Source organism: Chanodichthys erythropterus, chromosome 9 (assembly GCF_024489055.1).
Source record: "Chanodichthys erythropterus isolate Z2021 chromosome 9, ASM2448905v1, whole genome shotgun sequence".
In the NCBI taxonomy this organism is placed as follows: Eukaryota; Metazoa; Chordata; class Actinopteri; order Cypriniformes; family Xenocyprididae; genus Chanodichthys; species Chanodichthys erythropterus.
This window is the reverse complement of record NC_090229.1, coordinates 26,429,519-26,452,590: the sequence shown is the minus strand read 5'-3', so window position 1 is coordinate 26,452,590 and position 23,072 is coordinate 26,429,519. Positions and strand designations below refer to the sequence as shown.

General features: G+C 36.6%; 1 protein-coding gene across 1 annotated transcript; it reads left to right on the top strand.

Annotated features, from left to right (window-relative positions):
* Positions 1-366: 366 nt before the first annotated feature.
* On the top strand, positions 367-21,596 carry npc1l1 (NPC1-like 1). The gene is made up of 19 exons (XM_067395189.1): positions 367-593; positions 2,089-3,406; positions 4,294-4,558; positions 5,519-5,619; positions 5,705-5,877; positions 5,964-6,092; positions 6,716-6,898; positions 8,323-8,437; positions 8,746-9,011; positions 14,668-14,757; positions 14,910-15,100; positions 15,575-15,702; positions 15,817-15,949; positions 16,080-16,138; positions 17,359-17,509; positions 18,666-18,897; positions 19,001-19,114; positions 19,219-19,381; positions 21,375-21,596. Exons 1-19 carry the CDS (start codon positions 531-533, stop codon positions 21,587-21,589), a joined length of 4,089 nt encoding a protein of 1,362 aa, XP_067251290.1. The 5' UTR covers positions 367-530; the 3' UTR covers positions 21,590-21,596.
* Positions 21,597-23,072: the final 1,476 nt, after the last annotated feature.

Genomic DNA, 23,072 nt, shown 5'->3' with positions numbered 1-23,072 from the left:
TACAAAAAAAGAGCAAGCACTGGAGGAACAGAATTTTGATATGCCACACATTGTGTACAAATATGAATCACACCACTGGAAAAAAAGAAAAATATAATTGCAGTTGTTTTGCAGTTGTGTAAACCATAGTTTAATGCACATTTTATTAATGAGAGTCATCGGCTGGTTATCAGGTTTTGGTGGGTGTGTTTTGTTCTTTCAAAGTTCCAAAGCATCTACACAGACACCTTTGGTTTAGTCTGCCCATCTAGTTAATGATCAGTGAGCTGGATTGGCTTTTGTCCATTCTGGTTGGTTGGTGGAAACATCAGGCCAGATAAGACTCTGGTCATCATCAGTATCACTTATGATCATCCAATGAGAGTGAGAAAGCCTTTCATTTCCTCCTGTCTTTCTCTACTGTATCAGCACAGATAGAGATAGTGCAGGGATCGCTCTGCTACCTGAAGCTCCTGACGTCCTCCTGCCCTCATCTCTCCGCTGGAACTAACACTCCACATGCACAGAAGAGTAAAGGATTAGGAAGAGAAATGCATTTCCAAAGAACGAGCTGGGGACGGTCCGTTACATTGTTGTCACTTGCTGTTTGCGTGGTAAGTTTTCACTTGACATGTTTTGAATATGAAAGACAGAACCGTCCTACAAAATATCTGAAATGGGCTGTTTTAAATGTTTAAATAACAAAGTTTGGCTTCCACAAGTCTCTTTTATATGCAGGATAGGGATCAATAATATGAGTTGAGGTGATACTGGTTTCATTTTCACAAATAGAAAATTGATCCACAAATAAATGTAACGCATTTCATAATAATGAGATACTGAAATGTGTATGGATTTTTGACCGTACAATATCTTCTGTCAGCATGTGCAGAATGAATATTGTCTATGAATAAAAAATAATGATTTCAGGGATACACATTTATGCCTATGGTCTTTGCCAATGGATTCTGGTTGTCATCAAATTCAGAATCAGTTCAGCAAAATCGGTTGATGTTATGCTTTTTCCAATGATAGCCATCCAGACTTGGCTTTATTAAAAATGTTCTGGCTATAGTGTGATTGGTTGATTGGTCAGAGGCATTAGCAAAAGACTAAAATCTGTTACTAAAGTAAATACATTTATCAAATGTTTTTTATTTGTGTATTTGTTTGTGATTTTGGTGAATCGTTTTAGATTTATTTGTTTTTTGTGAATATGAAACAAATATCACCTCATTTGATCACATCCACACTTTTTCTCACTGTGAAATGTGTGTGAGTCAGAGTGTGATACTTCTGAACATTATTTGTTACAAGTTATAAAGAAAACATTTAATTTCCTTTCATTTTATTTTATTTTTTTAATGAAAAAAAAGAATAATATATACCATTCAAAGTTTGGGGTTAGTAATTACTACTTTTATTCAGCAAGGATGTATTAAATTCAACTGAATGTATATTTTATATTTCAAATAAATGTGGTTTTTATGATATCAAAGAATCCTAAAATATATATGTTTTCACTGTTTTCAATATGTTTTCACTGTTCAACATTGCACTGTTTTCAACATTGATAATAATATGAAATGTTTCTTGAGCAGCAATATTAGAATAATAAATTTCTGAAAGATCATGTGACACTGAAAACTGGAGTAATGATGCTGAAAATTCAGCTTTGCCATCACGGGGAAAAAATATTATTTTAAAATATATTAAAATAGAACACACTTATAGGCCTAATCCTGACTTAGGCTAAGCCCTGTCTGTGAAACCGGCCCACTGACAGCCATTTGGGGGATTATTTTATGGCACCAAGATCTTTTTTTAAATTTATTGTACTGAAAGACTTAATAGGAAGCCTAATATCTACTTCTACTTTATTACTTATTAATAACTACTTTATTACATAATAATATTTCACAGTATTAGTGTTTTACTGTAATTTTGATCAAATAATTGCAGCCTTGGTGAGCATAAGATTGCAATCAAATGCTGGCAAGACCCTTATTGTTGAGTTCTGAGTGCTAAAGATCCAGTGATACAGATCTACTGTTGACTAAACTACAGATTGTTACATCCTTATCTATGTTTTATCTCTGTCTTTTGCAGGTTCTCACTGGTGGTCAGCATGAACCAGGCTACTGCTCATTTTATGAGGACTGTGGCCTAAACCCATCCGTGGAGGGGGCTCTTATTCCCCCTAGGGTACCCTGTAAGGACTACAGAAAAGCTGTGAATGTGACAGGAGACCACTATGAACTTTTCAAATCTGTGTGCCCAATGTTCGCCAAAGGTGATGGTGAAACACTCGGCTGCTGCTCCATCAGGCAGCTCACAGCTCTACAGAGCAGCCTGACATTGTCCAAAGCCGTGCTGATCCGCTGCCCATCCTGCGCAGAAAACTTTGCACATCTCCACTGTGCCACCACCTGCAGTCCCAACCAAAGTCAGCTGTTAACAATCACCAAAACCGCAAACATCACGCAACCCACTGGCATTGTCAAGGAAGCTGTGGTAGGTTACGAGGCTTACATATCCACCAACTTCTCAGATGCATCATTTAGATCCTGCAAAAACGTACGAATCCCAGCCACGGGAGGGTTCGCTATTGCCACTATGTGCGGCCGCTATGGTTCGACTCTGTGTACGCCGCAACGCTGGTATGATTTCCAGGGTGACTCGAGCAATGGACTGGCTCCTCTGGATATTAATTTCAGGCTCTTGCCGGAAGGTCAGACCGCTGGACTCCCACCAGGAGCATTTCCATTTGCAGGAAGAGCATTGAATTGCAACGAGATGACACCTACAGGTGGTGAGGCCTGTTCCTGTCAGGATTGTGAGCAATCCTGTCCAGTTGTACCACCGCCAGCACCTTTACCAAAACCATTCATGATTGGTAGACTAGATGGCGTCCTTGTCATCTGCATCACAATCTTTGCCTGCATCTTTATTCTTTTTATGTGTTACGTAGTTTTAGAGTGCGTTAGCTCTTCCCAAAAGTCAAGGAGGGCTCAGAAAGGCAAGAGGACCAGGGACCAAAACGAAAATGAGATTGAACATAAAATCAGTCCTAAAGATGTTACGTGCTCTGACAAAGCCAGTCTTGCCACTCAGGACTTCCTAGGTTCTCTTTTCCAGACCTGGGGAACCATAATGGCACGATATCCTCTTATTGTGCTTCTGGTCTGTCTTGTGGTTGTGATGGTATTCGCAGTGGGAATAAAAAAAATAGAACTGACCACAGATCCTGTCCAGCTATGGTCAGCACCTCAAAGTCGTGCCATGCGTGAGAAGGACTTCCATGACACGCATTTTGATCCATTTTATCGCACCAATCAGCTGATCTTGATAGCTCCAGACCGGCCCAGCCACTCCTATGACTCCTTACTCTTTGGCAAACAGAACTTCAGTGGCATCATCTCTAAAGGTAAAACTTCCTATTGTTTAACTTGTTGGTCAAATAATTAGTTTGATGGCTACACAATCAATCAAAAAAATAAAAATAATTGTGATTACAAATATGGTTGTCACAATTAACAAATAATCGTGAAACATGTACAAAAGAAGGCATACTATTTAGATCAAATCCCGCTGCGCTAAAGTTGCAGTGCAACGGAAGTAGCAACAGATCTTTTCTTCCGTATTGTAATGTACCATGCATGGATTATTGAAAAGGAAAAAAAAAAAGTAGGATGGGTTCTATCTTGATCCTATCCATCAGTTGTTGATTAAATTGAAATATATCTGAATGTGAGTTTGCAGTCCATTGTAAGAAAGTAGACTTAAATCACATAAATTTTGCATTTACATTCCTTCTCCTTTATCATGAAACCCACGACACACAACAAACACAGCTCATGACATCCTCCATCCACCGTTTTTTTAGCATTTGTAAATGCTGCGCTAACAGACGCCGTTGTCGGCTGCTTCAGAGTTCCTATTGCCTGTGCAAATGCAATCAGGAACATGGCCCTGGGGAGAAATGAGTTCTTGGGGAACTAGTGGCTAGTTCTTATAACTGTGTTCCTAGAACTATTTGGTCCGAAAGCCCCTTACGTGACTGCCAAAGTTCAGCATACTGTGAGAAGTCTATTGTTTCACCGGAAAATGTTTTTGCTCATAGCTTTCTGTAATATTATCCATTCACAATTTGAATAACCACTGTGAAGTATAGATGTGTACCTTTAGCCTCATGCAGTCCTAATCAGTGTTTTATGTAGCAATGCTTTCATTTTTGATAATTTTCTGTTCCACTGAATCTCATGTTTCAGTCAGTAAAATACAGGCCTACAGAGTATGTTCTCTTTCTCACAGATTTGATCATAGAGCTGTTGGAGCTTCAGCAGAGAATCCAGGCAATTGAATTCTGGTCAGATGAACTAAACCGAACTGCAAGCTTAAAGGATGTTTGCTATGCGCCACTCAATCCAGACAACCCCTCTTTAACAGACTGTGCTGTCAACAGTCTACCGCAGTACTTTCAAAATAGCATTGACAACCTAAATGCCAAAGCAAACATGACAGAACTCGGTGTGACTAAGGAAGTCGATTGGAGGGACCATTTCATCTACTGTGTAAAGTAAGTCACATGGCCATATCTGTAGTTCTTACATTACCTTATCTTACATTTCCAGAAATTTGGAGTTCCACTGAACAAGTTTTTGTTCCAAGCACTGGGACGATTTTTACTGTTTGTATCACTTTTGATTTTTTGGTATCAGGTGATTCTTTATGAGTCAGTCATTGAATCATTTGCTCAATGATTGATTAAAATACATGATTCATTCAGGAACAAAATAAGAAGTAGTTCAATTCAGAATTCTGTAGCATACTCTTCTCTTAAGCTAGTATTTGTACTATTACTACAATACAAAATATTGTATATTAATATAACTATTAATATATGCTAAATTCAAATTCAGTCACAGTCTTTATGGCTACTTGCATACTCTGGGTAGGTACTTCTTTTGAATAAGTACTTTGAAACTGTTAAAAATATATGTTTAGTATGATGTCATTGTCATCTGACTTACCAGCATTAGTTGCATCACTACATAACCATTCACAAATCCTCTTCCATGGCCTCATGGCATGTAAAGTATCCGTAGGACATGCGCTTCCAGAGCCATCTGGGTACTTTGTGCATGCTGTTTTATCAATCATACTACTCTTTTCTTTTGACTGTTTTTGCCTACTATATAGTGTAGGAAGCATGCATATTCGGGTTGAAGCCAGTGACTAGCTCCTATATAGCATTTTAAAATACTACTACTATAATATAAAAGAAAGAGTAGTTTGCTATTTCAAATTAAGTCTTTTATGAGAGTCATTGAATTAGTCACTCAACCAATTTCATTCAGGAATAAAACAGCACCTATTGAGCTTCGTTTAGAACAATTTTTGTTGTTGATGCAAAAATAGACTATGTAACTGGCAATACTGTGTCTAAAATATAAGCTACTCAAATGAGTCTTGTTTATTGAACTGTTTTATAAAAACAATATCACTCATAACATAATTATATTCTGCTTGCCCACAGCTCTCCATTATCATTTAAAGACATCACAGCTCTTGGCATGAGTTGCATGGCAGACTACGGAGGCCCTGTCTTTCCCTTCCTGGCTGTAGGAGGATATGAGGGTAAGGCTCAAAACTAGCTGCTATCATCTCATCATTGTCTTAAAGTTTAACCGAGCTGACTTTCATCTTTCCGTTATAATTTCAGATGAGGAATACACCACTGCTGAGGCCCTGATCCTCACTTTCTCTCTGAACAATTATGCACGATCCGACGTTAAATTTAAGGTGGTTCAGCAGTGGGAAAGCATGTTCCTTGAAATTGTCCAGGAATATCAGAAAAACCCAAACACAAGTTTCACATTTGCCTACATGGCTGAGGTGAGATTCTGGTTGAACACATGCTGTAGAGATCAATGATGTCAGTGTTTAATAGTCTCATAATCAAACGGTCTGGTGCTTTCCAGAGGTCTTTGGAGGATGAGATTAACAGAACGACTGCAGAGGATATCCCCATATTCATGATAAGTTATGCTGTCATCTTCCTCTACATAGCCGTGGCTCTTGGGGAATATTCATCCTGCAAGCGTATCCTGGTGAGTGAGTAACGGAGTGGTTAATGGCTTACTGGGAATTTCCTCATTTCAGATAACAAGGAATAAAGGAAGAAGCATTTCTTTTCTTGCAATAAATGGAAACTCCAGCATGTTCAACATCAACATTGTTAGTCAACTATGGTCGTAAGTCCCATTGAACTCTATTGGTAACGACGGAACTTGCGACCATAGTTTGCTTTGGGAAATGCAGCCCTAAACAATTCAAATTATACATTCTGGATATCAAAAAGAAAATACATATAGATGTATTTTTTGTAAATATATATTTTATATAATATTTTATTTTTGCACAATAGATAATAGTCTCAGAATTACACATGAATATATATCCTAAGCCATATACTAATTTTTTTAACGTTTTCCATTGTTTAATTGATCTTTTTCTCAAAATTGAACAGAGTATGGAAAAAAATGAAGAGTAATCATTGTAAAACTTATGTTTAAAATAGTTTTAGATTGAGTATACATTAGCATGTCAAACATCAGGACATTTCCAAATTTCTAAAAGTATTTTCGAATGAACTATCCATTGGTTTAGTTTGACAAGTAAATATATTTTAATGCTGCTTTAACAAACCATGGTTGTATGATTGTTTTCTTAGGTAGACTCAAAGTTCTTGGTAGGACTGGGTGGTATTCTGGTCGTCGGCTGCTCTGTCATAGCCTCAATGGGTTTCTATGCCTGGATTGGGATTCCGTCCTCACTGGTCATTCTTCAGGTGGTGCCCTTCCTCGTGCTTGCTGTGGGAGCTGATAACATCTTCATTTTTGTTCTAGAATATCAGGTATGTTGAGTTATTTGAGTAATTCTGGTTTCTTAATTTTGTTTTTCTTTGTAGCTTATCTTTCTGACATACTTTCTAGGGCCAGCTTTAAATTTAAATTAACTTTTTTTTTCACTTACAGACTTCTTTCACAGCTCTATACAGTATTGTTCAAAAATTTGGGGTCTTTTTTTTAAAGAAATGTATACTTTTATTCTGCAAAGATGCATTAAATTAATCAAAAATCACAGTAAATACTTGCATTGTTACAAACAAAAATATGTTAAAGAAAAAATGTTTCTTGAGCATCAAATCATCGTATTAGAATGATTTCTGAAGATTGAACACTGAAGACTGGAGTGATGATAATGAACATTCAGCTTTGGCAATACAGAAATAATTACATTTTAAAATACATTCAAATAGAAAAGTTATTTTTAGTTTTAATAATATTTCACAATATTTCTGTTTTACTGTACCAAACCTAAACTTTTGAATGGTAGTGTATATCCATCAATATCTATATCCATCAATATCCATATCCATATCCACACATACACAAACACATACATATATATATATATATATATATATATATATATATATATATATATATATATATATATATATATATATATATATATATATATATATATATATGACCCTGGACCACAAAAACAGTCATAAGGGTCAATTTTTTGAAATTGAGATTTATACATCATATGAAAGCTGAATAAATAACTTTCCATTGATGTATGGTTTGTTAGGATAGGACAATCCCAGATAGCACACGTACGTCTGCAAGACGTCTGTTAAAGATCACTTCATCTGGAAAGCATCTGCTGTTTACAAACATCTAATAGACGTCTTTAAGATGTCAGTTTTACATACATTCTAAATCATAAACATCTTAAAGACGTCTTCTAAACGTCTATTTGACATCTGACAGGATACGTCCTATAGACGTATTCCAGATGAGCAAACACCCTAAATAATACGTCTTCCAGACGTAAACACACACATCAAATAGACGTCTCCGAGATGTACGTGTGCTATTTGGCTGAGATACAACGATTCGAAAATCTGGGGTGCAAAAAAATCCAAATATTGAGAAAATCGCCTTTAAAGTTATCCAAATGAAGTCCTTAGCAATGTATATCCACTCACAAGAATGAATGTTTGATATATTTACGGTAGGAAATTTACAAAATATCTTCATGGAACATGATCTTTACTTAATATTCTAATGATTTTAGGGGTAAAAGAAAAAATGTTAATTTTGACTGTATTGTATTGCTACAAATATACCCATGTGATTTTTAACTGATGGTTTTGTGGTCCATGGTCACACTGAATTTGAAGATATTAATTTATGTCTCCACTACTATGACTATAACTCCATAAAATGGTTTCTTTCTGTCTTTTCCATGTTTAATCTCAATCAGAGAGATATGCGCAGACCAGGAGAGCAGAGGGAGGAACATATCGGGAGAGTTCTTGGAAATGTGGCTCCCAGCATGCTGCTTTGCAGTTTGTCTGAATCTGTTTGTTTCTTCCTGGGTAAGAATCTCCCACTGATCTTAAACTCTGTTTCACCCCATAAAGCACAAGTACAAGAGAAAAAACAAAAACAAAGATAGAAATAAGGAACATTTATTATATTGCTTGACCTTTACTCACTTGTGCATGTCAGTGAAGCATAAAGCATCAGATATGTACCAACCTAATTAAAGAGTGATATGATTCATGTATAGTGGCAATAATGTACTTTCAGCTCCTGAGTCATATATAATGCAGTCAATGGGTTCAGATTAATTCCATCTAAACATGTACGAGTGACTAAACACTCCCTCATTGTCTCTTTGCAGGTGCTTTGAGCACTATGCCGGCTGTGAAGTCGTTTGCCCTATACGCAGCTTTGGCTGTGCTCATGGACTTCGTTCTACAGATGACTGCCTTTGTGGCTCTTCTCTCACTTGATGCTCGACGACAAGATGCAAACCGCTGTGAGATAGCTTGCTGCGTTACTGTGTCAACTCCACACCCATCCGAACCCAACCAGGGCGTCCTGCTCCCTTTAATGAAAAAATACTATGCCCCTGCACTGCTCAACCCTGTCAGCAGGGTAATAGTGGTACGTATTATGGTTTCTTCAACTACAGGCATTTTATGATTTTTATTACAATTGCTACTTTTCAAATGTCTTTTATTCATAGATTTAATGGGGGATCCCACTTTATATTAGGTGGCCTTAACTACTATGTACTTACATTTAAATTAATCATTTGATACAATGCACTTATTGTGTACATGTTTTTGCATTGCACTTACATTAACCCTTTGATGCACAACATGGGTCAAAAATGACCCGGCTGAGTTTTTATTTTCTATATCTTTGCAAGAAATTATTTTAATCATTCAGTATTCCAGGTATTCCTCAATTAACTTGTTTTTGATCATCACAAATCCTCATTTTAATTTTTTCTTTCTTACTTTTTTAATAAAAATCATTTTTGTATCACTACCCTTCTAATGCGCAACATGGGTCAAAAATGACCCGTATTCATTTCCTATGTAATTTCAATCATGGTTGAGTGTTTCTTTGCTGAATCTTTAAAAGAAATGTATTTTATCATTCATTTATTCCAGGTATTCCTTAAATATCTTGTTTTTGATTGTAAAAAATCATTATGTTCATTTTTTCTTTCTTACTTTATAAACAAACACAGTTTTTGTCTGTCTACATCAATTTTACACACATGGGTCAAAAATGACCCGTATTCATTTCCTATGTAATTTCAATCATGACTGAGTGTTTCTTCACTGAATCTTTGAAAGAAATGTATTTTATCATTTATTTATTTCAGGTATTACTTAAATATCTTGTTTTTGATTTTCTACAAATAATTATGTTTATTTTTCTTTCTTACTTTATAAACAAACACAGTTTCTACATCAATTTTACACACATGGGTCAAAAATGACCCATATAGAAATCTTTAAGATTTGCAAATTTTTGCAAGTAGGAACATATTTACTGCAGACAACTGTTCATCTGCCACACATTTTACATCTTAACAAGGCTACTTTTGTATATTTGATGGATGTAAGTCTTATTATATTTAATATATTAGGCTATATATTTCATAATTTTTAATTTTTTGTCATAAATCAATGCAATTGGTCATCCTTTATGTCTGTCGGCGTTCCTGAAATGTAACAGTTTTGGACAAATACAACATGAGTCAAAAGTGACCCGAATTAGTTATTTTCTATATCGCATATATTACAATAAATTAATTTTATCATTCATTATTCCATCTATTACTCAATAACCAAATCCTTATTTTAATTTTTCCTTTCTTTTTGAATGAATTTTTTTGAATGTGTGTGTCATTACCTTTCTAAAGGCCAACGTATACTTCACTTTTTATGTGTACGTGAAGGTCAGCATACAGATTTGTGTAACTTTTTATAATTTCCGCCGGATTTCTGTAACTGTGTATGTGCAACCCTGCACATACACATTTAAATTGCGTTTGACTGTTCGCAAAGTACACTTTCAGCTTTTTTTACAGTGATGTCATCATCCACCTCAGTTTTGTTGAGGACCAGCCATTAACACTCTAGATAAAGAAATTCAAAATCACTGTTGATCGATACACTTATTATATATTTTCACTGTTGGACAGAAACCTTGTTCAAAACTGTTACTTTTCAGGAACACTGATAGATGTAAAAGGTGACCAGTAGCATTGGTTTATGACAAAAAATACAAATTATGAAATATAATATACAGCCTATTATATGAAATATAACATGTCTTTCATCCATCAAATATACAAAAGCAGCCATGTTGAGACATGAAATGTGTGGCGGATGAACAGTTGTCTGCAGTAAATATGTTCCTTCTTGCGAAAATTTGCAAAGGTTTCTATATGGGTAATTTTTGACCCATGTGTGTAAAATTGATATAGAAATACAAAACCTGTGTTTGTTTATGAAAAAAAGAAAGAAAAAATAAACACAATGATTTGTTAAAATCAAAAACAAGATATTTAAGGAATACCTGTAATAAATAAATGACAAAATACATTTCAAAATACAAATGAATACGGGTCATTTTTGACCCATGTGTGTAAAATTGATGTAGAAACTGTGTTTGTTTATAAAGTAAGAAAGAAAAATAAACATAATTATTTGTAGAAAATCAAAAACAAGATATTTAAGTAATACCTGAAATAAATAAATGATAAAATAAATTTCTTTCAAAGATTCAGCGAAGAAACACTCAGTCATGACTGAAATTACATAGGAAATGAATACGGGTCATTTTTGACCCATGTGTGTAAAATTGATGTAGACAGACAAAAACTGTGTTTGTTTATAAAGTAAGAAAGAAAAAATGAACATAATGATTTTTGTCAATCAAAAACAAGATATTTAAGGAATACCTGGAATAAATTAATGATAAAATACATTTCTTTCAAAGATTCAGCAAAGAAACACTCAACCATGATTGAAATTACATAGGAAGTGAATACGGGTCATTTTTGACCCATGTTGCGCATTAGAAGGGGTTTTCATAGCTTGTGCATCAAAGGGTTTTAAAAAAAAAATACCTGCATGTAATTACATCTGTAATTAATTTCTGTAATTACATTTATATTTACACTGCTGACCCATCCCTTACACCTTAACCCACCCTTAAACCTGCCCATACCACCAAACCTGTCCCTAACTTTACCCGTATCCCACCTCAATAGCAGCAAGTAATACATTAATACAGCTATAATAATAATAGAAACAATAGTGAAAAGAAAAGCATTTCAATTTTTATTGTGTTAACCTTTAACACTTTATTTAAAGCTTAATTTATAAGGAATCATAAAGATATCCATAATGCATTATATCTTTTCATAAAAAAAATGCATTATAATTATAATATTTTCAGATTCCTTGTTACATCTGAAATTGGTTGTTTGTCATGTGTTTTAATGCATTATACTTTCTAAAGGTGCAACAATGAATAGATATGTATTATAACTGTTGTTACAATTATTCATGAGACCATACAAGGCATAAATAATGCATTAAAATACTTTTATAATGAATTATATATAAAGGCTTTAAAGGGATAGTTCACCCAAAAATGAAAATTTGATGTTTATCTGCTTACCCCCAGGGCATCCAAGATGTAGGTGTTTCTTCAGTAGAACACAAATGATGATTTTTAACTCCAACCGCTGCCGTCTGTCAGTCGTATAACGGATGTCAATGGTAACAAAATCTATAAGAGTAAAAAAAAAATGCACAGACAAATCCAAATTAAATCCTGCAGCACGTGACGACACATTGATGTCCTAAGACATGAAACGATCGGTTTGTGCAAGAAACTGAACAGTATTTATATAATTTTTTACCTCTAATACACCACTATGTCCAACTGCCTTGAGCTCGCGCACGGCATCCGGTGCGTGAGGTGTGTATGCGCTCTGGCTCCGGCTTTAAACATGGTGCCTGTAGTACAACAGTTGATATACAAATGGAAGTAAACCATTAAAAAACATTTTATTTTGTTACTTTTCGTGAGGGCAGCTTTACAAATAAAAAGGACACATACAAAGATTTTGTTCACATACCTCAGTTGGATGTGGAAAAACCAGCTGATGGTTTAAGTCATACGTGATCATCTCCTGGGTATGTAAAATCATCAGGGGAAAAATGAACGCTGCAGACCCTCAACAAATTTAACACGTTAATGAGTGTGTTGATATCCAGCTGAAGAGCAGTCAGCCATAACTTCAGGCGAGCAGGCTCAGAAGTTGAGAATACGTGGAAAGTCAACACTCCCGAATGAGTTCGCGCGAGAGAACTTAATCTTTTAGTTTCAAGTCTGTTTGAACAATCCGGAAAAGCACATAAGTACCATTTTGATTAGTTGTCATACCTACAATGTTTGCGCACTGTGTAAACAATGAGTGACGTATATATGCATGAAAGATCACTTTTGGCGCTTGCGTATACTATGCCAGAACGCGTACACACCTCACGCACCGGATGCTGTGTGCGTGCTCAAGGCAGTTGGACATAGTGGTGTATTAGAGGTAAAAAATGATCTAAAAAAACATTCTTGCACAAACCAATCGTTTCGTGTCTTAGGACATCAATACGTCGTCACGAGCCGCAGGCTTTAATTTGGATTTGTCTGTGCATGTTTTTTTACTCTCATAGATTTTGTTACCATTGCCATGCATTATACGACTGACAGATGGTTGGAGTTAAAAATCATCATTTGTGTTCTACTGAAGAAACAAAGGAGGTTGGAGATTTTCTGTCTTTTACATGCTTTTATATAATAAAATGTGTAATACAAACCCAATGCCAAAAAAGTTGGGACACTGTACAAATTGTGAATAAAAACAGAATGCAATGATGTAGAAATTTCAAATTTCAATATTTTTTTCAGAATACAACATAGATGACATATCAAATGTTTAAACTGAGAAAATTTATAATTTAAGGGAAAAATAAGTTGATTTTAAATTTCATGGCATCAACACATCTCAAAAAAGTTGGGACAAGGCCATGTTTACCACTGTGTGGCATCCCCTCTTCTTTTTATAACAGTCTGCAAACGTCTGGGGACTGAGGAGACAAGTTGCTCAAGTTTAGGAATAGGAATGTTGTCCCATTCTTGTCTAATACAGGCTTCTAGTTGCTCAACTGTCTTAGGTCTTCTTTGTCGCATTTTCCTCTTTATGATGCGCCAAATGTTTTCTATGGGTGAAAGATCTGGACTGCAGGCTGGCCATTTCAGTACCCGGATCCTTCTTCTACGCAGCCATGATGTTGTAATTGATGCAGTATGTGGTCTGGCATTGTCATGTTGGAAAATGCAAGGTCTTCCCTGAAAGAGACGATGTCTGAATGGGAGCATATGTTGTTCTAGAACTTGGATATACCTTTCAGCATTGATGGTGCCTTTCCAGATGTGTAAGCCCCACAACTTGGGTTGTCCTTGTCCTCTTTAATCCGGATGACATGGCGTCCCAGTTTTCCAAAAAGAACTCCAAATTTTGATTTGTCTGACCACAGAACAGTTTTCTACTTTGCCACAGTCCATTTTAAATGAGCCTTGGCCCAGAGAAAACACCTGCGCTTCTGGATCATGTTTAGATATGGCTTCTTTTTTGACCTATAGAGTTTTAGCCAGCAACGGCGAATGGCACGGTGGATTGTGTTCACCGACAATGTTTTCTGGAAGTATTCCTGAGCCCATGTTGTGATTTCCATTACAGTAGCATTCCTGTATGTGATGCAGTGCCGTCTAAGGGCCCGAAGATCACAGGCATCCAGTATGGTTTTCCGGCCTTGACCCTTACGCACTGAGATTGTTCCAGATTCATTGGGGGAATTGGTGATCCTCTGCCCATCTTGACTTCTGAGAGACACTGAGAGACTCTGAGAGATTCTTTTTATACCCAATCATGTTGCCAATTGACCTTATAAGTTGCAAATTGGTCCTCCAGCTGTTCCTTATATGTACATTTAACTTTTCCAGCCTCTTATTGCTACCTGTCCCAACTTTTTTGGAATGTGTAGCGCTCATGAAATCCAAAATGAGCCAATATTTGGCATGATGTTTCAAAATGTCTCACTTTCAACATTTGATATGTTATCTATATTCTATTGTGAATAAAATATAAGTTTATGAGCTTTGTACAGTGTCCCAACTTTTTTGGAATTGGGTTTGTAGTATCATGTATCATGATGTCTTGTTCTCTTAGATGGTGGTGTTCCTTGTGATGTTCTGTGCCTCTGTGTTCCTCTTGTTCAATGTAAAAGTGGGGTTAGATCAGGAACTGTCCATGCCAACTGTAAGTACAGAAGTTTATTTAACACCGTACTAACCTGCCAACAATAATACATGACCAAATTCCAATTAAGAAAAAAAAAAAAAAAAAAATCAATAATCAATAATCAATAATATGTGTTGTCTCTAACTTCCTCTGTGTCTAAATATTACCAGGACTCCTACATGTTGGAATACTTTGCATACCTTAATAAGTATTTCGAGGTTGGTGTGCCAACGTATTTCATCACGACCAAAGGATTCAATTTCACCAGTGAAGAGGGCATGAATGCAGTGTGTTCCAGTGTGGGATGTGACCAGTTCTCTTTTATGCAGAAGATCCGATACGCCACAGAGTACCCTGAGCAGTGAGCACTATATATCTCCTCTAGACATGTCCTTCTGAATAAACTAAAAATGTAATTTGGTGCTCTGGTAGCACTCCTCTACACTTTACCTCGTTTTGCATCACATCAGACCTTGAACTTTCAGATTTGTGTTATCGATCTTGAAAGTTCACAGTGACACGGTCCTGTCAAGATACCAGCATTAATGTTTGAGAATTATACAATGAAATGACAGTAACAACATAGCTTTTATCACTTCTGCCTCTTAGTATTCTTTGAATACTGCCTCTGCAGTCATTAATGGTAGAATAGTGACAAAGAACTTGGTAAAACTATTGGTAAAAAGCCAGATTTTTATTAAATATAGTGTCATTATGAACTATCAACTTGTTTGCAGACTCCACTTGATTAGAGTTAAAACAAAGAAATTCATACATTTTTACAAAATACAAGGAGTTCCACATCACAAAATCACAATCTTGCTTATTGCTCTAGATCTTATTTGGCTATCCCAGCATCCTCCTGGGTGGATGACTATATTGATTGGTTGAACCCTGGATCTAAATGTTGTCGTCTCTATACGACTGGCTCAAACATAGGATCATTTTGTCCTGCCAATGAGAGTAAGTGTTTAAATATGTATACATTATCAGTTAACTTTTAAAGCCTTGTTCTTTGTTATGCATATGGTTAAATGCAACATTTTCAGACAACTAAATATAAACTTTCTTTGACAGCGGGTATTTTTACATGTGCCCGGAAGTGTATGAAAACCCCCGCAGATGGGGTTCTGCGGCCTAGTGTTGAAGAGTTTTACAGATTCCTGCCAGACTTTCTGAGCAACAGACCTGACCTACAGTGTCCAAAGGGGTAAGAAAAGCTACTGCATCTGGTCATCTGAAGGACTGAAGAGAAGCTTTGAATATTTAGAATATTTGCTGTCCATTATTATGGTCAGCAAAATAGTGTGTTGACTAAAAATGTTTCATTTCATTTCCAGTGGTTTGGGAGCTTATGATAAAGCTGTGATTAGAGACAATGAAACTGGGGAAGTAATAGGTGAGATACATGAATTTGCACGTGTACCATTTTGCATTCACAATCTATAGCAGTGGTTCTTAACCAAGGGGCCGGGGTCCACTAGGGGGTGTCAGCAAACTTCCAATAGGGCTTCAAGATTACATTAAATAATTTTAAATAAGACAAAACAGCTAAAAAAAACAAGTTATTTCCTATTTTAATTCACCCCCTCAACAACTGTATTTCTTTGAAGAACTAAAATTCCTATGGTTTTCGAAAACCTGGACATATGAAGTCGCGTGATTTTAATAGTGTGATTTATAGATCTAGACAATGGCTATGGTAATTGATAAAATATTAAAACGAAATGGGCATTTTTATAATGAATAAACATTTTCCTACCTGGTTTATACGCGGACTAGATGTGGGCCGGATCTGTGCCGTCACTATGTTGCTGTCAGGGTAATTATGCCAAGCTTTAAAAAATTTTATCAGGTAGAAATTGTGAATAAAAATATTATGTGCCCTTAATTTTTATCCAGTAATCACAAACAACTTGAAAAGTCATGGGGACACTGGGGTCCTTGAAGTCAAATATATTGAGAATCCCTGTCATAACATCAGTTTGTAGATTAATTCACATCCCTCAGAATTTAGTAGTTTCCAATTAGAGACTTTAACATTTTGTTCTACAACATAAATTACTCACTTTCAAACGTGATTTTTACCTCAAACGTGATTCTTGAAACTTTTTAAAAGCTAAGTTAAGGTAAAAGTCGCTAAGCTACAATGGCTAGTTGTCTCAATTCGTTAAGCACGTCAACTCACATCCTTATGGTAGTTTTAGTCCTTATTTGGTGGATTGTTCACAATGTTTGATGTCTAAATGTAATTTATGTTATAGAATAAAATGTGAAAAGGCCACTGTTTTACTCACAAGCTGAAAACCGCTAATCGCTAAAATGCTAATTCTCTTTCAGATTCCCTGTTGAAAAAATAACATATGCTGGTTAGGTATGTTTTGAAGCAATGGAAGATGATTTGAACTGGTTTATGCTGGTCCTGAGCTGGAGCTATTTGCTTAGGACCAGCACTTGACTAGCTTAAAGCAGCTCAAACCAGCTTCCATGCTTCAAAACGTACCTAACCAGCAAATGCTGTTTTTTTCAACAGGGATTTAAGGCCTACAAACAGCTCATTTAAGACACATTTAAGATTCGGTCGACTCACAATTCATCATGGCATCTCTATATTTTCAGCTTCTCGGTTTATGGCCTACCACACTCCTCTGGTCAACTCGCAGGAGTTCACGGCTGCGCTGCAGAAGGCCAGAGAACTGGCGCATAATATCACGCTGGCCATGAGGCAAATCCCAGGAACCTCTCCTGACTTTGAGGTCTTCCCTTACACGTAGGTGTCATTTTCTAATCCTTCCTTATCTTTCTGTATTTACCATCCTCACCCTTGCTGTTTCTTCTCTGGGATAAGATAAGAAGGGATAATCAGTAAATATAATATTATTGAATGATAACTTGTCCTTGAGCTACTTCATAAATTGCAAAATTACATCACGGATCCTTGAGCTACTTTATACATTTCTTGCAATTACAGGATAGAATATTGTGTGTAGCAGGGATGTCATGAAACCATAAAAGACATTTTTAAAGATGTTAATATATATTTATTATTAAGGAGAAAGTAGGTTTTTTTGTGTTTTTTTTTTTTTTGTTGAACCAAAGTCTTGAAAAGTAAGGGTAGTCTATATGTGTTAATCCTGAGTGGTAATTGGTGGCTCACTTGGTGAAGTGTGCTTAATTGTACTGAATGTGCACTTGTAGAGTACTTCAGATATTTTTTAGTACTGTCTGTTTTTAATGTATTATTAACTAAATAAAAGGCCTCTTAAGTGTACTTAAGGAGAGTACACTTCCATGAATGTTTCTTAACACACTTAAGTACACTTAAAGAGTGCACTTTGCAATAATGACAAATTAAAAGCTTTACTTTAAAGTACATTTTAAATATTTTTTTAATATTCTTTATGCTTTAAAGAAGTACAATACAATTATTTTGATATGTTTACAAACATAAAGTACATGTAACGTAAAGTGCTTGAAATTTTAACGTTAAATGTAATATTGAATAACACACTAAAGTTATTATATTTTAAATACAAAGTTCTGCCATGAAACTCTAGATGGCACAGGCTCATAAATCCTTAACCAAATCTGCTTGCAATTACATCATTCAGCTGATCGGAAATCCTTGCACGCTTTCAGAAACCCTCCACCTTCCCCAGCTCCACCTGTATAGATCTGCTATAATTCATGTATACTTGTACAGCAGTGTATTTAATTGCAGCTTCTTTATTACAAATGTATTTTTAAAAATACATTTAAATACATGAAACATTAGTGTATATACAATATCTATTATAATAAATCGATATCTAATATACTAAAATGTCTTGTAGACATACTAAAACGGTAAAGTTTCCATTAAGTTCTCAAGCTGGCCCAGGTTTAAAGATCTCTGTGCACTGACTCTGTGATCTTTCATTTTGCAGTATTACATATGTGTATTACGAACAGTATCTGACCATCGTGAATGAGGGTCTGTTCAACATCGCCGTGTGTCTTCTCCCCACATTCGTTGTGTGTTGTATCCTGCTCGGCATGGACTTGAGATCGGGCTTTCTGAACCTGCTCACCATAGTGATGATCACTGTGGATACGGTTGGCGTCATGACATTGTGGGGCATCGATTTCAATGCCGTCTCGCTTATTAACCTTGTGACGGTGAGTGTGTTGGAGATACTCATCTGCAAGTTTGCATTTCATAAAACTAATAACTGTGCCATGAGAAATCCCTGACAGTATTTATGGTCGATTGGTTTTGCAGGCTGTTGGTATATCAGTGGAGTTTGTATCTCATATAACACGCTCATTTGCTCTCAGCATTCGCCACACAAAGGTGGAAAGAGCAAAGGAAGCCACAGCAAACATGGGCAGTGCTGTGAGTACCAGAATAACAAAGTTGCTAGACTTTAAGACCTGCTTAGCTATGCTATTCCAGTGTAGTTGTGACGCCATTACATATTTCCATGTTCTCTTTCCCAGGTGTTTGCAGGAGTTGCAATGACCAACCTACCTGGAATCATTGTTTTGGCATTTGCTAAAGCCCAGCTCATCCAGATCTTCTTCTTCAGACTCAATCTGGTCATCACTCTACTCGGCATGGCCCACGGCCTCATATTTCTGCCTGTGCTACTCAGTTACTTCGGTATGTTGCAGACATGAATGCAAGCACATAACCACACACTTTATGTCAGTGGTACTCAATTAAAGGGTTAGTTCACCAAAAAATGAAAATTCTGTCATTAATTACTTAATTAATTAATAAAAACCTCATGTCGTTCCAGACCTTCGTTCATCTTCGCAACGCAAATTAAGATAATCATTGATAAAATCTAATAGCTCAGTGAGGCCTGCATCGCCAGAAATAACACTTTTTCAATGTGCAGAAAGCTACTAAAAACACAGTTCGTATATACGGGAAGAAGGAGACAGGAACCGGCGAACGTTCAAACAAAGTTTTAATACCAAAATAAACAAATACAAAATGAACGTATTGCCGGCAAGGACCCTCGCGGACGTCTGCCCGCCACACAAACATAATAAAACATAAAACAATATGCAGGCTTGGTCCTCTCTCGTCCTTCACTGTCGTCGCTCCACCTTTTATGCTTCCGGAGCTACTCCGTGAGAGACTCAAGGCCGGTGTGTCTCGCAGGTGGAGCTCATTATCTCTCGCATCACCGGCCTCGCGCCGTTCCCTCACGGCTCTCGTCCGCCCTGCTCGTCACATACCCCCATCGCCCCTCGCAGGCCAGGGGGTACTCCCGAGACTGCATTCTACTCCCCCCCGGGGCCTGTCTCGGCGGCCGCAGTACCTGGGGGTAACGACAGACGAAACGAGAGACAGGAGACGGAAGGAGCGACAGAACGAGAGAGGGAAGAGAGGAAAAAGAGAGAAAAAAAATTCTTGGTCCGGTTCCCAGACACACTGCCGCTTGGTCCTCAGCCAGCCGAGAGGCTCTTCCTCGGGGTGCCATGCGATGGCACTGGATGCTCGGTGGACGGCCTGATCCTCGTCCACCTCCTGGCGGCCGGCGATGCCTCCTCCGGCTGAGAGCAGCCGGCAGCGAGTCCGCCGTCCCCTGCTCCTCCCCTTCATGGTGGACGGTAGCAGGCTCCGGCCCACGGCAGACGGTGGCGACTCCTCACCTCATCCCAGGAGCACGGCAGTGAGCTCTCTGTCCCACCTGTCACTAGGCTCCAGCACCACCGCCTAGGGCAGCCTCTCGCGGTCTTCACTCCCGCACAGCATGTCCCTCCTTCCTCCCGGGTTTCGGCACCAATGTAACGCAGTTCGTATGTACTGGAAGAAGGAGGCAGGAACCGGCGAACGTTCAAACAAAGTTTTAATACCAAAATAAATCAGTCAGAATCAGTGGTTCAGAGTGGGTATCAAACTGCCAAAGTCACATGAACTATTGAAGTTTCAAAACACTTACGACGTAACAAAGCCTTGTTTACTGAAATCATGTGATTTTGGCGCTCTGAACCACTGATTCGAAACAAATGATTCGTAAAGCTTCGAAGCTTCATGAAGCAGTGTTTTGAAATCGCTCATCATTAGATATTGTGGAATAAAGTCGCTATTTTGTTATTTTTGGTGAACAAAAAGTATTGTCGTTGCTTTATAATATTAAAATTGTAGTCACGTGAACTGTTTTAAATATGTTTTAGTAGCTTTACGGGCATTGAAAAAGTGAGTTTTATTGCTGGAGATGCAGGCCTTACTAAGCCATCGGGATTTAAAAAAAAATATCTTAATTTGTGTTCTGAAGATGAACAAAGGTCTTACGGGTGTGGAACAAAATGAGTGATTAATGACATAATTTTCATTTTAACCCTTTAAGTTCAAAGAGACTAATATATACTCATTTACTACTAGTATACACTAGTATTCAATTCTAAATACCTGAACCAACCAAACAATTTTGTGTGTGCTTATTTGTATATATTGTGTGAGAATTCGGTGGGAAAAAAACATGAATATGTATAAATACTGTTATAAATAGAAAAAGAAAGAAAAAACAACAACAACAACATCATCAACAACGAACAAAATACAGAGTTGGAACAAGTTTGGATTGAGCAAAATTGAATGGTTTTATTAACTCATAAAATTGACTGTCTGTGTTTCTCAGGTCCTGGTGTGAACAATGCAATTCTGCTAAAGATTCAAGAGAAAAAAGCCAAGGAGATGGAGCTCAACAACCAAGCCATATATGACAACGTTAGCTTTGAAAACTACGAAAAGTCAAACGGCGAAATCCCCGTAGGGACTTCGTGTCCGGTAAAGGCCGACATTATCTCTAACACCACCCAGGCACCCACCCAATGGGATATTGCCATTTTGTAGCCCAAGACCTCTCACAAACTGCTCTTCTACCTATTACACTGAATTTGCAGTCATGAAAGGAAGACATAAGACTGACATTACATACACTACTGCATGCGAGCATTTGAGAGAAAAACAACCAACTGCACTGAAATGTTCTAAACAGAATCTCACCATGCTCTGTCAGCTCTTTGCCTCCTTATGTGGGCCTCTCGATAGCATTGCATTACTGCTGTCAAACTGTCTAACACCTTCTGAAGATGTTCATGAGGATACTCAGCATGTCCATCTTTTGCCATCATCTTGCCCAGGTCACACCTGAGACAAAGTGATATCGGATATAAATGAGGAGCTCAATTCCAGTTTTAGATATGATGAAATGACAACAATAGTTTAGAATAATTTTACTTTTATATTGTGTAATATTTGTTGAATGTTATAATTTTGTTGTTTAGGTTTTATATTTGTCATTTTTGCATGATAGTAATTGTTTTGTTCATGACAGAAACTCTGAAAAGAGGAAAATGGAAAATGTAGCAGAAATAACACTCCGGTTTAAAGAGCATCTGCTCTTGTATTACAAATAAGCATTAATGTAGTAAATGCACTGTGTGTATTTCTACATTCTGCAAAATCTCATTGAATGTTCAATATATTTTAACTTTGCATTCAAAGTTTACATTTACTGTTAAGTATCTATAAAGTACTTTTATGGCAGTTTATTGACTTTATGATTGTAGGCAAATTTCAGAGACAATAGAGGAAACTGATTTTTAAGGATATTTATTACAGAATAAATATTTAAAAACATGATTGTAATACTTAAAAAAAAAAACAGTCAAAGGACATGAAACGAAAATAGTATTTTATTTCTATTGCAGGAAATTACATGATTGAAATAATATACACTGTAACACTACCTTCTCACATGAATACTAGATTATCTAGCAAGTATTAAAAAAGTCTTTCATTAAATAAAGCAATAATTCCCATAAAGCCATGGTTTACAGTGAATTTAGAATGTTGTAAGGCACAACATGGAGCGGTTAGTTTATAAAAATAATTATTTGGTGTAGGTTTGTAGACTAATTTACAACGGCGACTCAACCGATCAGAATGAAGTACCAGAATTATCCATTTTATAAACGTCTTTTAATGTGATTGTACAAAGTCATTATCAAACTTCACATTTACAGGCACATATCAATCATAACATTCTATATTAAACATTTGTGCAGTGAAAAATTAGTCTTATACAGCCACACTGAGTCTAAATTATACTGCATCAACTAGAAGGAATTTAACACACTCTAATCCAAAATAAAAGGCAAAATCAAACCTTAATGAAAACCACTGTAATTAATGACAATAAAATAAAATACATAACAGTACAGCAACTGTGCAAACAAAGCACCTGCAATAAAAATGTGCAATCTGCAACTCCCTATTCTTATGTTCATACACACAAACTCGCACGTACCCAAAGACTTTAACCCAGAAATGT